Source organism: Aspergillus costaricaensis (assembly GCF_003184835.1).
Source record: "Aspergillus costaricaensis CBS 115574 unplaced genomic scaffold BO79scaffold_20, whole genome shotgun sequence".
Classification (NCBI taxonomy): domain Eukaryota; kingdom Fungi; phylum Ascomycota; class Eurotiomycetes; order Eurotiales; family Aspergillaceae; genus Aspergillus; species Aspergillus costaricensis.
Genome location: NW_020291820.1, coordinates 624,986 through 637,004, shown reverse-complemented (window position 1 = coordinate 637,004; position 12,019 = coordinate 624,986). Strand labels below are relative to the sequence as shown.

Genomic DNA, 12,019 nt, shown 5'->3' with positions numbered 1-12,019 from the left:
CTACAGATCATGTCTACCCATTCTCTATCCATATGAGACATGGCAGTCTTTCTCACTCGGGAACGCCATTATGCTGAAACTGCACTGTCTGAGACACTCTTTCTGTGCCAACCACAACACAACTATCTACCCATCTTCAGCTCCGATAGTCCGTTCAGCTCCGACTGGGACGTCAAAGAAGTCATCGCCGTCCGTGCAATCCCGCTACTCAATCTTCCACCAAGTCGAACTGTCTGCACATGATTTCCTTCTAAGGAATTGAACGAAGCTCTGGGGAATGAGAAATGCTTATGAAAAACTTGGTTTAAGAGGTGAACGAGATTATCGAAAGTATGGTTGCCAAGCAATCGACGTGTCATCAAACCTAGTGACTGGGGGCCTGTGTGAGAAGTATACATGGAACGCTATTCTATATCAGCGCGGCGTGCTTTTCGCCGGAGTACGTTGAGTCAATAAAGATGGCTCCGCCTGCAGAGATTGCTGTTTGCGTGATTTTGTAAGGGGTGGAAGATCCATTTGTTTCTGATAATGCGCTCGGAATAGGCTCCAGGCGTTGAGGTTTTCTGGGCACTGATAGGGTATATTGCCAGTGAGGAAGTAAGATTGAATACTGTGGCTGCAGCGATGGATGGGTTGACAGTCTGCCCGATTAGGTGTTTGCTTCAGTGGTCGTGGGGTGATTGGGTGTGTGGTTGAGACCGGGGAGGAGCTACATGTCATAAAATAGGAGTTTAAGATACTTCGATTCTATCACGAGATATCTTGATAGACTTGGCTCCGCAAAGAACTCAGAGCTTACTAGTAAACCAGAAAATATTTCTATCCTGATCATGCTTCAAATAAAACACACTCAATAACTTTCCTATCCACCATGTAATCCAACGCATCCTAACTATCCAAGTAAAGAGCTGAAAGGTGATCATGAACCCTTTACCGTGGCAACAGATTCAGACAAAATCTTCTGTATAGCGCCAACCTTAGCACTCCCACTCATCAAGTACCGAAACAGCCTTGAGAGCGCCCGAATAGCCTCCAACCAGTCGTCCTTCCGGCAGGGATCATATCCTCGCGTAAACTTCAGTTCGAGGTGTTCATCATCCGAACATCCCTTTGCGTGTACTCTTTTGATTGTCTCAACGGGGAAGTATCCACGGGCGATGTAGATATGAGGGCCATAGAAGCCAACCACAAAAACTTCCTGGTCCTGTAATCGCTGACCGCGGATGCGGATGTTGTCGGCTAGCTGGCCGAGCATGACACTGAGGACTTCTGCGGTGAATTGGTCCCAGGGTTGTCCTTCGCGCCACTGTAGCTTGTTAGATACAGGAACATTCATGCCCACATTTGATGAAATAAAGAGAAGGCGTATGTGGAAACGATATACGCACCGTAGGACAAGATATTATCGGCTCCCTACGAGGACCAACCGTCAAGTGTGCCAATGGCATGCTGGCGCACTTTTGACGGCCGATCATGTACTTCGATGACGATATCACATTGGGCGTCCTACCATCATAAGTCTTTTATCTCCATATAGTAGGTAGAAATACGAGCGATCACTCACCAGACCTCCATATCCCGTGCCCTGCTTTTCTCAACGTTCGCAGGGACTATCATTAGTAAGGTATGTAGCATCAAACTTTGTAAGTAGAAGGTTCTCGGCTGTGCCACTTTCCAGTTCTTTCGGGGCAATACAATCTTCACTTTCGCTGTTATAGGGCCAACGAGGCTCCGGGCGTTTGAGGCCAAAGCATTATGGTAATCCCAGAACATCTGGAAAAGTTGTCTGATGTCGTACTCTTCTAATGATAAGTCGTACTGGTCATCTTCGTCGGCTATATTGGAGTGGCTGTACACCCATGGGATGAGATTTTCTATGTCTTTTTCTTCGGGGGGAACATATATTAGATGATGTTGTGCTAGTTCAGAAAGAAGAGTTGGGGGGTGAAATACCTTCAAGGTCTTGACTGACGACTCGGGGAATTAGCTGGTCGAGATCAACGACTCGGGTCTGGACGGTGGCGGACATGGTGCTGGGAGTTGAAATTATGTTATCGAGTAGATTAATAGTACCGTTCCAGTAAGGAATTTGATGAGGTCAATTTCTAGGTGAGTTGAGATCAAGTTTATGTTGTTGATTGATTGATCATGTAAGGAGACTGGACTGGGAAATTGGTCGGAATATTCACCATAAACCCTTTGCTGCCTACGGGAGTTACCTACGACCTGATCTTTACCTCCGTATTGCATGAGACTCCGAGTACATGGTCAGGGTCATTCCGGCCGATACCTCTCTTAGGATTTGAATAACTATAATCTGATCCTGCTTCTGGATACTTGGACAAATACTGTCAGTGGTAGGCCAAACCAGGCCTTGACAGGTGACAGTGTGCAGTTTACAACATAGCCACTGCTTTTCTAGTTAACGCACTTATGCGCTCTCCGTCGATATAAATGTGGTATGCGGTCCTAGAGATCAGTAAGGGACTCTCTGCCTATCAAGCGGACTGGTATGACCTAATGTTACACACAGCGCTCGGCTGAGTGTCATTGGGCATCATGAGGGATAGTTTCATACCCATATTTGCCACAACATGCTATTTCTCATCCAGGTCTAGCAAGGAACATTCAAATCTCGGGAAGTCACGTACAGAATATTGACGAACCAGTTGACATGCTGTTCTCCGAACAGTGGCTGTGGCCCAAAAAACAATGTATTGCTCTACTGTATGATGATTCTTATTCTTCACAATACGGATCATGCCGTCGAGTCAGCACGGGCAGCAAATGAAGCTTTTATAGAGCTGTCAACTGGGCGACTGACGATGACTTGGCTATGGCGTAAGCCTCATGACGAGAGATGGCTCACCGGCTTTTGTATTTTCGCCGGAGAGTGCCTTGCTAAGCTTGAGCATTATATAGAGAATTCATGTATGAGACATGGAAGGGCTTTTTTGCCTCGCTGGTGGCGAGTAGATCCTAATCCTTAGGAGAACTATCCTCAGTATACTGCATGTTTAGCACCCTTATTCAACCACGCCTGGTTTTCAAGAGCATTTTTCATGCTGCTTTCCCAGTAACTACTCAATCCATTATTATGTCTCCTGAACGGATTTAGGCTGAAATATCCCATATTAAGTAGTAAGTAGCAGGGCGTCTAGTAGTGATGCTTCACACTTGTGACCAGAAGACAAATTTTATGCTCAATTGAACTCATATGCAACTAAAATACTATGCAAGCCCCCATATACCAGATATATCATACACACATCCAAATATACACCAAAACATAATAACCCTAAAACATACTTACTTACATCCTCTTCCTTTTTTTATGAATCTTCCTACCCCCAAACCACCCTCCTAATCCTCACATTCGCAACATGCGTCACCGCCACAACCCCCAGTCCACCCCCCGCCCCCGTCAAGACCAAAAACAACCTCTCCTCCAACCCCTCCTCCGTCCTCCACTTATCATAATACGCCTTCTTCCCCTGAATGGATGGCAACCGCTTAAACGCAAACCGATACGCCCCTCTCGCCAAATGCTCCAACGGGCCCCTCAGCCCCCTGACCTCACCCAACTCCTCTAATGGCTCAAAGCCCACACTCAAATACCCCACCCCGGCATGCCGACACAGCGCCATCGCAGCGAACATCAACAGATCTGTCAGTCCCTTGGGAGCCGTTGGTAGCGCCACGCACGGATCGATATGGTATCCGTTGTTAGCGCCGCAGTAGCGCAGGGCTGCGAAGGCGAGCGGCACGCCGTTTTTATCCTTAGCATAGATGTAGGTCATGAGTGAGGGGAGGAGAGTCGATGAGAAGGGGGAGGTGTATTCTGTTATGAAGGCTTGGGGAGTGGATGAGGTGTTGCGGGTGGTGCGCCATGTTGTGTATATTTCTTGGAGGTCTTTTTCTAATGTGGGATTGCTGCCGGGAATGTATATGTCCAGGGTTATGCCGCCTTTGTTTGGGTTTAGGAGTTGTTTGTTTTGTAATATAAGACGCTTTCCGGTTGATTCGTTGAGAAGGGTGTTGGTGGTAGGGTTGAGGACGCGTGAGGTGCCGAAGTGGAGCATTGTCCAGTTGTTTTTGTTTGTGGTCTGGCTTTGGCTTTGGCTTTGGGCGTAGTGTGTGAGACGTGGGCTGGCGCCGAGGAAGGCCATGCCGAGGAGGTGGGATTTGCGGTAGGTCTTGAATTCGGAGAGGAGGGATGGGATGTTCTCTTCCGAGCTGATGGGGTCGCCGGCGACTATGGCTGTTTGGTGTACGACTTTGAAGCAGATCGCGGCGGTGTGTGTGGTGTTGAGGAAGACGGTGTAGCTGGGGTCGAGCAGGGACATGTGCGAGACTTGGCTGTATTTGGCGGCTAAGTGGGTGATGGTGGTGAGGGTGGAGAGGTTGGTGCAGGGTCCGCCGAGGGTGATGATGCGGTTGGAAGGGAGGGGTGGGAGAGATGAGGATGATGATGAGGGTTTGTGGAGTGAGTCATGGCTGGTGCGGCTGGAGGGGATGCTTTTGATGTCGGAGGTGGAGGCTGATGGGGAGGTGGTGAGGATGCTGGAGCTGGTGCTGTTGATGCTGAGGTTGCAGTTGATGGTGGATGAGAGCTGAGGAGCCAGAGGATGGTGCACAGGTGCCCAGTGGGCGATGGGACAGTCAATTCGGGCTTGTAGGAGCCGCTCGTACAGCGTCTGTCCGATGGCGTCGGCCAGCAGCACCTTGCGGTTGGCCTGCTGGGGTTTCTTCTGCTTGCGGGTGCTAGAAGAGGTCATGTTGGAATGTTCATATAAAGTATGTAGGATTGAGATGGTGCATAGAGGTTTTCAGATACATATACAGATAGAAAAGTAGAAAAGAAGAGAGCAAGCAGAAGAAGTGCAATTGTACTCAGGACATATAGGAGAAATCGGACAAAGAGGAGACCCTCTAGGCTGCCGTCAGCACAGCCATTGGGCGCAGCGTGTGAGCGAGACGCTGGACTGCCCGAAGCTGTTGATCGGCGCGAACCCTGTCTGTGGGGGCCAGGGACAGTAATTACACGGGAAATCGCCGTTATGAGGAAGCCTAATGGCTCGTACTTGAGAAGATTGGTTTCATCGTGTGGGAATCGCCGTTGACGACACTGAACTTAGAATAATTTGTACCAACCCCCGTCTGCCATCACTGACTTCCCTTAATATCCCGTCTCTATTATTTACAACATCGTGAAGAACTGTCGACCCCTAGAATATGGCTGCCTGGTGTGCTGCATGTTTGTTTCGTCTGGACCCTATTTGTGCCATCCAGAGTACAGCCTTTGTGGGGCGACAGGTGTATTTGGGGGCCGTGATTGGCCTGGCGGGCGGTTCCAAAAGCTTAGGGGTCTCGCCTTGCGGACCAGAGGCTTGTTGGTCAGCCCTATATGCAGCTCGGAATCCGCGGGTTGCCAGGCATCTATAAATCGTTGTGGTGGCTGAGTGTCACAGGTTGTGAGTAAGATGGGGCATTACCACATAGTTATGAGTAAAAGATAGCGTATTACTACAAGCATTAGCTGAATATTATTGCCTGTGCACAGTAAGCTCGTCCTGCACCTATCCCAATATTCTACTAGTCTTACGACTATTGCCTAGTAGCTCGGCTTAGCACAGCTAATACATATTTAGCTACCTAACATAATATTCTGTCACTCTCGATGCTCAACAGTTTCTCGCCAGTTTCATCCTTCACAACACGATGTCCTAAAAATGGCCCGATCAATCGCATCTCCACACATTCATCTCGGAACGATCTCGGAATCATTCCATCGGAACCACGTGATTGCAGCAAAAAGTGGCAATTTTTTCACAGAAACAAAATGAGTCAAAAAAGCAATTCTCAATTATTTATTTCAAGCTTTTCGAAGTCAGCTAGTCGGTCATTAGTGTACCCGATCATAACCGATATCATTCCATTATCTTCATCATGCATCGACTGCGTCTCCCCGCCATGCCCAAAACATGCATCCGTCCACAGCTGCAAACCCGCCTAATCAGCACCCCCTCACAACCCAAGCCAACCCCCGCACGCTCCCACCAGAAACCTCAGCAAGATGACTTGCGCATTATCCCCGCGACACCCAGTGATAGCCCCGCTATCGCAGATGTCTTCTTGCATGCTTTTTCCGACCCGTTCAGTCGACGCATGTTTCCCATCACCGAGGATGTGCGCAGTTTCTGGGTAGATCAGTTCAAGCACGAGATTGAACAGTCGCGGGCTACTGCGACTCCCCGCACTGCGTTCTTGAAAGTTACCGCGGGTGAAGAGGGGACGGTAGCTGCGTTTGCCAAATGGTGGTATCCTGTCCCAGAGGAAGTGACTTTAGATGGTGAGAAAAATCAAACCAAGACAGTTTGGCCCCCAAGCTCGGATGCCGATCTCTGTGAGCGATTCTTTGGTTTGATGAATAGTGAGAAGAAGAGGGTCATGGGAGGGAGAAAGGAGGGGTATTTCTGTGAGTTGTCCTTTTTCTTACTGTAGTATGACCTGCATCATGCTAATCGCTCAGACCTCGACATGCTGGGCACTCTCCCACAGTTCAACGGCCGGGGCATCGGATCGAGGTTACTGCGTTGGGGACTGGACCGGGCAGATGAGAAAGGCGTGCCGACTTTCTTGGCTTCCACGCCTGCGGGACGGCCCCTGTATGAGAAGTATGGGTTCGAGGCGGTGGAAGAGTATGAAGTGGTTCCGGGATATTTCCAGGCGTCGATGGTGCGGGAAGCAAAATTCTTATAAATATGATGTGTATAAACACCTGTGTATAATAGAATAGAATTGACCCACTGAATATACGTATACTATCTCAGCGGTGAACTATTATCCAAGGACGCAATCTGCAGCTGCTAACTAGCAGGCCACGTAACCCCAAAAATAGGGCCAACCACGGATGATCGGCTCAGCCCTACAGGGCGGGCCCCACCCCATTTCCCAGGCCCAATCCGGCCAAATAGCCCATCTCCCATCCCCCCAACCCCTTCCCCCTTCTTCTCTTCCCTCTTCTCTTCTCCTCTCTTCTTCCCTCCTCACCCCATGTCCCTCCCCCATGGTGGTCCAATTCCCACCTCACCACCACCATGTCATCTCCTCCCATCCCCAAGCTCCTCCGCGAGTCGAGCGACCTCACCATCACCTCCGCCTCAACACCCAGCACAACCACGTCTACCACCACCATCATTCCGACAAATAATGTAACCTACACCCGCGCCCACCGAAAACCATCCACCAAGCTCACCACCCTCCTCAATCCCTTCCGCAAATGCACCCCACGACAAAAACAAAAATCAAGACGAAAACATAACTACAACTTCCAATTATCTCACCAACCTCTCTTCCGCAACTCCCTCCTCGCCGGCGTCGGCTTCCTCGAACTCGCCAACGCAGCAGACTTCGCCGCCAACGTGTGGAACCAGATCCCCGTCCCGAAATACGCGATGGTCTTCATGGCCATTGGTGGACCAATCGCCCTCCTCATAACTATAGTAGCAGCTCGGGACTTCTACCTCAGCTACACGAACGTGCAGTTACTCCTGAAAGAGCGGCGGTATCTGCGCGAGTTACTCGACTCTATTACCACCACCACCACCACAACAACAACAAACACAACAACACAAAATCCAACCACAACCACTCACACACAAGCAGAGCTATTACTAAGAAGCAGACTCAGCGTCAACTTCCGCGAACTCGGCACCGAAATCGTCGACCGGATCCTCATGGACGCGCTAATGGGATTCGGCGCGCTTCTCGTCGGCACAGGAACCATCATGGCGATCTTTGGCGCGAATCATCACGTCTACGTCGCCAGCAACCTGCTCAGTGGATACATCGGCAATGGGTTAGCCGCGGTGTTTGGGCTCGTTAATGCCATTTGGTCGGGGTATTTGGTGGGCAGGTTTCAGGTTTGTTGGAGAAGTTGCCAGAACATTACCAGCACATCCACATCCACAGCGACAATGCCAACAAGGGACGGTAATGGTAATAATAATCCTCACCCGGGAGACGAAGAAGACACTTGCATCGAAGAAGTGCGAATGTACCACCACCCACTGAAACTCCGCTTCCGCAGTCTGCAATTCCATGCCCTCGTGAACGGGATTAACGGCCTTGTGGCCGGCGCGGCGAGCATGGTTACCGCCACGATGTGGTACGGGTATGTCGTGTTGGTGCCGTGTATTGTGAGTCTCATCGCGTGTAATTGGTTTTGGAGGGTTAGGGTGGGGTATGATCGACCGTTGTTGTCGTCGAGTACTACGTCTGCTTCGTTGTTATCTACTACGGGGGGACGCGGTGGTGGTGGTGGTGGTACAGCTACACCTACTACCACTACCAATGCAAATGGAGGTGGAAATGGAAGTGGAGGAATCGGAAACGAAAAAACCGACCTCCTCCTCGACCTCAGCAGCGCAACACATCTCCACCGCATGCTTGCATCATCCACCAAAGATAGTGGGATACAACTCCCCCGCCACATTCTCAACCGCACAAACCCCTCATCCGTCATGTCCTTCCTCACCCGTAACGGCATGTTCGAGGGCTTCTGCGTCTGGATTGATCATGATAAATCGCTAGAAAGGGGCGTGGAGGATTTACTTGATCTTGAGTCTATAACATCATCATCATCCACTACTTCCCCCGGAGGGAAGAATAACACCAACAACAATAACAACAACGAAAAACCAAACGAGGAAAACAATAACGTTAATGAAGAAAAAGAAGGGGAAGAAGAATCAGTGGAACTCTCCCTCACAGCCGACGACTTCCTCACCCTAGCCCGACACGATACCGACATTCTCCTCCGGAAAATGAACGAGTATTTGGACGGGAATGTAGTCCGGGCTGTGGCGTATCGGGAGAGGTTTCTGTTGGAGGTGTTGGGGGTGGTTGTTTATTTGGAGTCGATTCCGAAGGATGAAGGTGATGAGGTGGAGAGGAAGAGGAGGTGGTGGTTTGGGTGTTTATAACTTTGTTAATGAGGAGTAGTAGGATACTACTGTAGTACCTGGTGTATTATGTGAGATCATGGATGTGCTGGACACAGATGGTGGTGTGTGGTGTGCTGTGTGTGCATGCTTGCGTGCATTAGCTTGTTTGATTGTTCTTTCGCTGTGGGTATGTATGCTGTATATGCTGGCATAGAATAGATTAATATTGGTGTGGAATGGATGGGATTGGATGGATGGGATTGGATGGATGGGTTGGATAATGTACTACTACTAATAATGCATCATGTCATCATATCATATCATATCATATCATATCATTCCTTGATATTCTCTATCGTAACTTGTGTATGTAGCAGGGACATCACTCTACATATACAGGCGCCTTCACCAGTACATTCATCGGTCCTTTTCCTCTCACTTCTGCCGTCACAAATGATGCAAATCGGATACGTCCCGGTCCGCGCTCGCGCTCCTCTCGAGTCTCCCCGGTTGGTGCGGACGGTCCTGGACGCCGTCCCATCAACGAGCTGAACACCGACCGCATGCGCTGCTCCCGCTGCGGCGGGCCAGGGTCGCCTCCCTCTGTCTCGTCTGGGCCCTCTGCCCGCTCCTGCTCGGCGGAGCCACCAGACTCGGTCCGCACATGGGTCAGTGGCGGCAGCCCCGTCTCGACCTTCATGGTACCCTCCTGGACGACTGTGCCTGGGAGGATGTACTCGACGCAAATGTCGCGCGACTCCAGTGGGATCTTCTCGGCAATGCCCACGGCGTTCTCCACGATCATGCGCGCCCCGTTGTCCAGCCCCGGGGGCGGCGGGTCGTGCAAGTGTGCTACCAGCGTCGCTACCAGGCTGTTGATCAGTCGGTCGATGAGCTGGGCCCGGTACTCGTCCGCCTGCGGACCCTGCAGGTTCGTGAGTCCGTCCAGTGTGGTGCGCCGCCAGTTGGAGATGCGCGCGATCGCGTTCTCCTTGTCTTCTTCTGTAGACGGCTGCGCTTGCTGTCGTCGCAGGTTCATCTCGATGCTTTTCAGCTGTCGGCTGAAGGTGGGCTCCAAGGCTGGGTGGAAGTAGCGCTCGAACAGTTCCTCAACTAACCACCGGCTCACCACCGCCCGGCCGATCGCGGTCATCTCTTTGGTGCCCGTGGTGTGTGCGTCGTCATTGACGAACCCGTTCAGCCAGGAGGGCAGTGTCGCCCAGTCCTTGCGGATGGAAAAGGCTAGATCTTTAATCGCACCGTCCAGTCGACCGAACCGATTGGCATACTCGTTGTCGTCCAGCACGGTGCGGGACACGGCCATACGTTGGTGTGCTACGGTATTCTGAAGGTGCTGTACCTGCGCTTCCTTTTCGAAATAGTAACGCTTAACTTTGGAGTATTTGGCCTCTGCATTTGATTAGCGATGGTTCCTCCGGAGCGGTGGCAACAGCTACTTACGAAGCTCATCATGCTTCTGGACTAAAGCCCGCACATCTATCTCAGCATCCTCACGATCACGTCGGCTATCACGCGAACTCGGCGTGTTCCGGCCCTGCTCTGGGGTCGACGCGGTATTGTTCCGGAAGCCAGCTTCCGGATAAGGGGAATGCCCAGGGACAGGAGACTGTCCTGGGGGCGCGGATGGACGGTCGGGCATGCCACTGGCAACCGTGTCTGGATGAACGGGGAGTGGGCGTAATGGTGAAGGGGGCCCAAGGGATTGGCGGGAAGAAGGTCGAGGGCCGACCGTGGGGTCCAGTTGGGGCGGTGTTGGGGCCAAGTCAGCGGGCTGTCGGGACGGCTCCACCGGTGACGGGCGAGTCAGATGTTCCAGCAGGCCGCTGTCGGTATTGGAGCGCTGGACGGAAGGATGCGGTGAACGAGGAGGTCGGGTGTCGAGCGTCGGCGTCGGACCTGTGTTCTGCGGCATGGGTGATCGACTCGCTGGCTGCTGTTGTGCTTGAGGGTGGTTCCGCGGAGGCTGAACCGGAGATTCTGCAGGAGTATGGGACGGCGTCGGAGTTTGTGATTGGGGCTGGGGCTGAGGTGCCTGACCCTGAATTGACGCCGGCGGTTGCTGCTGCTGCTGCTGCTGCTGCTGCGGTTGTTGTTGCGGCGGTTGTTGGGGTCGACGGGCTTGAGGAACCTTGGGCCACGGGGCGTCTAATTCATGCTCTCTCGACCAAGAGGTTCCCGGGCGGCGTTCGGACGTGGTGTCTATGGACAACGGTCGCTGTTGTTTGGAGGATCGACCCGTGGAGATTTTCTTGACCGACCGGCTGCGCTGCAGAATTCCGGACTGGTCGCGCGCGGCTGCAGACGAGTGAAGCGAGAAGAGACTGCGACGGGATTTGCGAGGTTCTGGCTCGACAGGTTGTAGTGGCTCGGGTGGCAGCGGCCACGACTGATTGAGAGGGTCAGCATCGAGGATGGGTGCAGGGGACGCTGGCCGTACCGGAGTGTTGTCGTTACTGTTGTTGCCTCGCGGGCTGGTATGACGCTGGCTTTTGGAACGACGCAGGGGATGGGTGGAAAATTCCTGGGTATTATTATCGTGTTGATAGAGTTGCGGAGAGGCACCGGGCGTGGTGGAGGTGGAAGTAGAAGCGATGGTGTTGGTGGTGTTGACAGCAGTGGAAGAAGGCGGGGAGGTGGTGGTGTTGGTGTTGTTGGTGGAGGATGAAGTGACAGGCAATGGAGGGAGTCGCTCGCGGGAGGTGGAGACGGAGAAACGACGGTCGAGATCGTCGTCGGGGTAGACGCCAGGGGCAGCGGGCAGATGCTCGACAGATCGGAATGCAGACGCGGCAGCAGACGGCTTGTGCTTACGGCGAAAGAGGGGCATGGAGAAGGGTGAGGGAGAGAGGATTTATGGGAGAGAGGGAAGGGGGAAGAGAGAGGAAGCGGGACAAAAAAAAAAAAAAAAGTAAGACGGAGAGAAAAGAAGGAAGAAAAGGAAGAGGAAGAGGAAGAGGGGAGAGAGAGAGAGATAGTCCAATGCAGGATGAGATGGGATTCAATAAAGAAAGTGAGCCATTGGGTCCGGGCGGCCCCAAGGCGGGCTAAAT

At 52.0% G+C, this 12,019-nt stretch overlaps 5 protein-coding genes across 5 annotated transcripts; 2 read left to right on the top strand and 3 right to left on the bottom strand.

Annotated features, from left to right (window-relative positions):
- Nucleotides 1–919: 919 nt before the first annotated feature.
- Nucleotides 920–2,029, bottom strand: BO79DRAFT_150466 (uncharacterized protein; the record flags this gene model as incomplete). The annotated part of the gene is made up of 4 exons (XM_025678622.1): nucleotides 920–1,306; nucleotides 1,389–1,506; nucleotides 1,565–1,886; nucleotides 1,969–2,029. 4 exons carry the CDS (start codon nucleotides 2,027–2,029, stop codon nucleotides 920–922), a joined length of 888 nt encoding a protein of 295 aa, XP_025538540.1.
- A 1,155-nt stretch (nucleotides 2,030–3,184) lies between these two features.
- Nucleotides 3,185–4,833, bottom strand: ergS. The gene has a single exon (XM_025685542.1). The coding sequence runs from the start codon at nucleotides 4,776–4,778 to the stop codon at nucleotides 3,345–3,347; it is 1,434 nt and encodes a 477-aa protein (XP_025538539.1). The 5' UTR covers nucleotides 4,779–4,833; the 3' UTR covers nucleotides 3,185–3,344.
- An 878-nt stretch (nucleotides 4,834–5,711) lies between these two features.
- Nucleotides 5,712–6,762, top strand: BO79DRAFT_175448 (GNAT family N-acetyltransferase; the record flags this gene model as incomplete). The annotated part of the gene is made up of 2 exons (XM_025679800.1): nucleotides 5,712–6,478; nucleotides 6,533–6,762. The coding sequence occupies exons 1-2, from the start codon at nucleotides 5,950–5,952 to the stop codon at nucleotides 6,760–6,762; spliced, it is 759 nt and encodes a 252-aa protein (XP_025538538.1). The 5' UTR covers nucleotides 5,712–5,949.
- Nucleotides 6,763–7,060: 298 nt separating this feature from the next.
- BO79DRAFT_209726 (uncharacterized protein) lies at nucleotides 7,061–9,190 on the top strand. The gene has a single exon (XM_025682656.1). The coding sequence runs from the start codon at nucleotides 7,101–7,103 to the stop codon at nucleotides 8,985–8,987; it is 1,887 nt and encodes a 628-aa protein (XP_025538537.1). The 5' UTR covers nucleotides 7,061–7,100; the 3' UTR covers nucleotides 8,988–9,190.
- A 140-nt stretch (nucleotides 9,191–9,330) lies between these two features.
- Nucleotides 9,331–11,796, bottom strand: BO79DRAFT_229609 (uncharacterized protein; the record flags this gene model as incomplete). The annotated part of the gene is made up of 2 exons (XM_025684051.1): nucleotides 9,331–10,358; nucleotides 10,410–11,796. The coding sequence occupies 2 exons, from the start codon at nucleotides 11,794–11,796 to the stop codon at nucleotides 9,331–9,333; spliced, it is 2,415 nt and encodes an 804-aa protein (XP_025538536.1).
- Nucleotides 11,797–12,019: the final 223 nt, after the last annotated feature.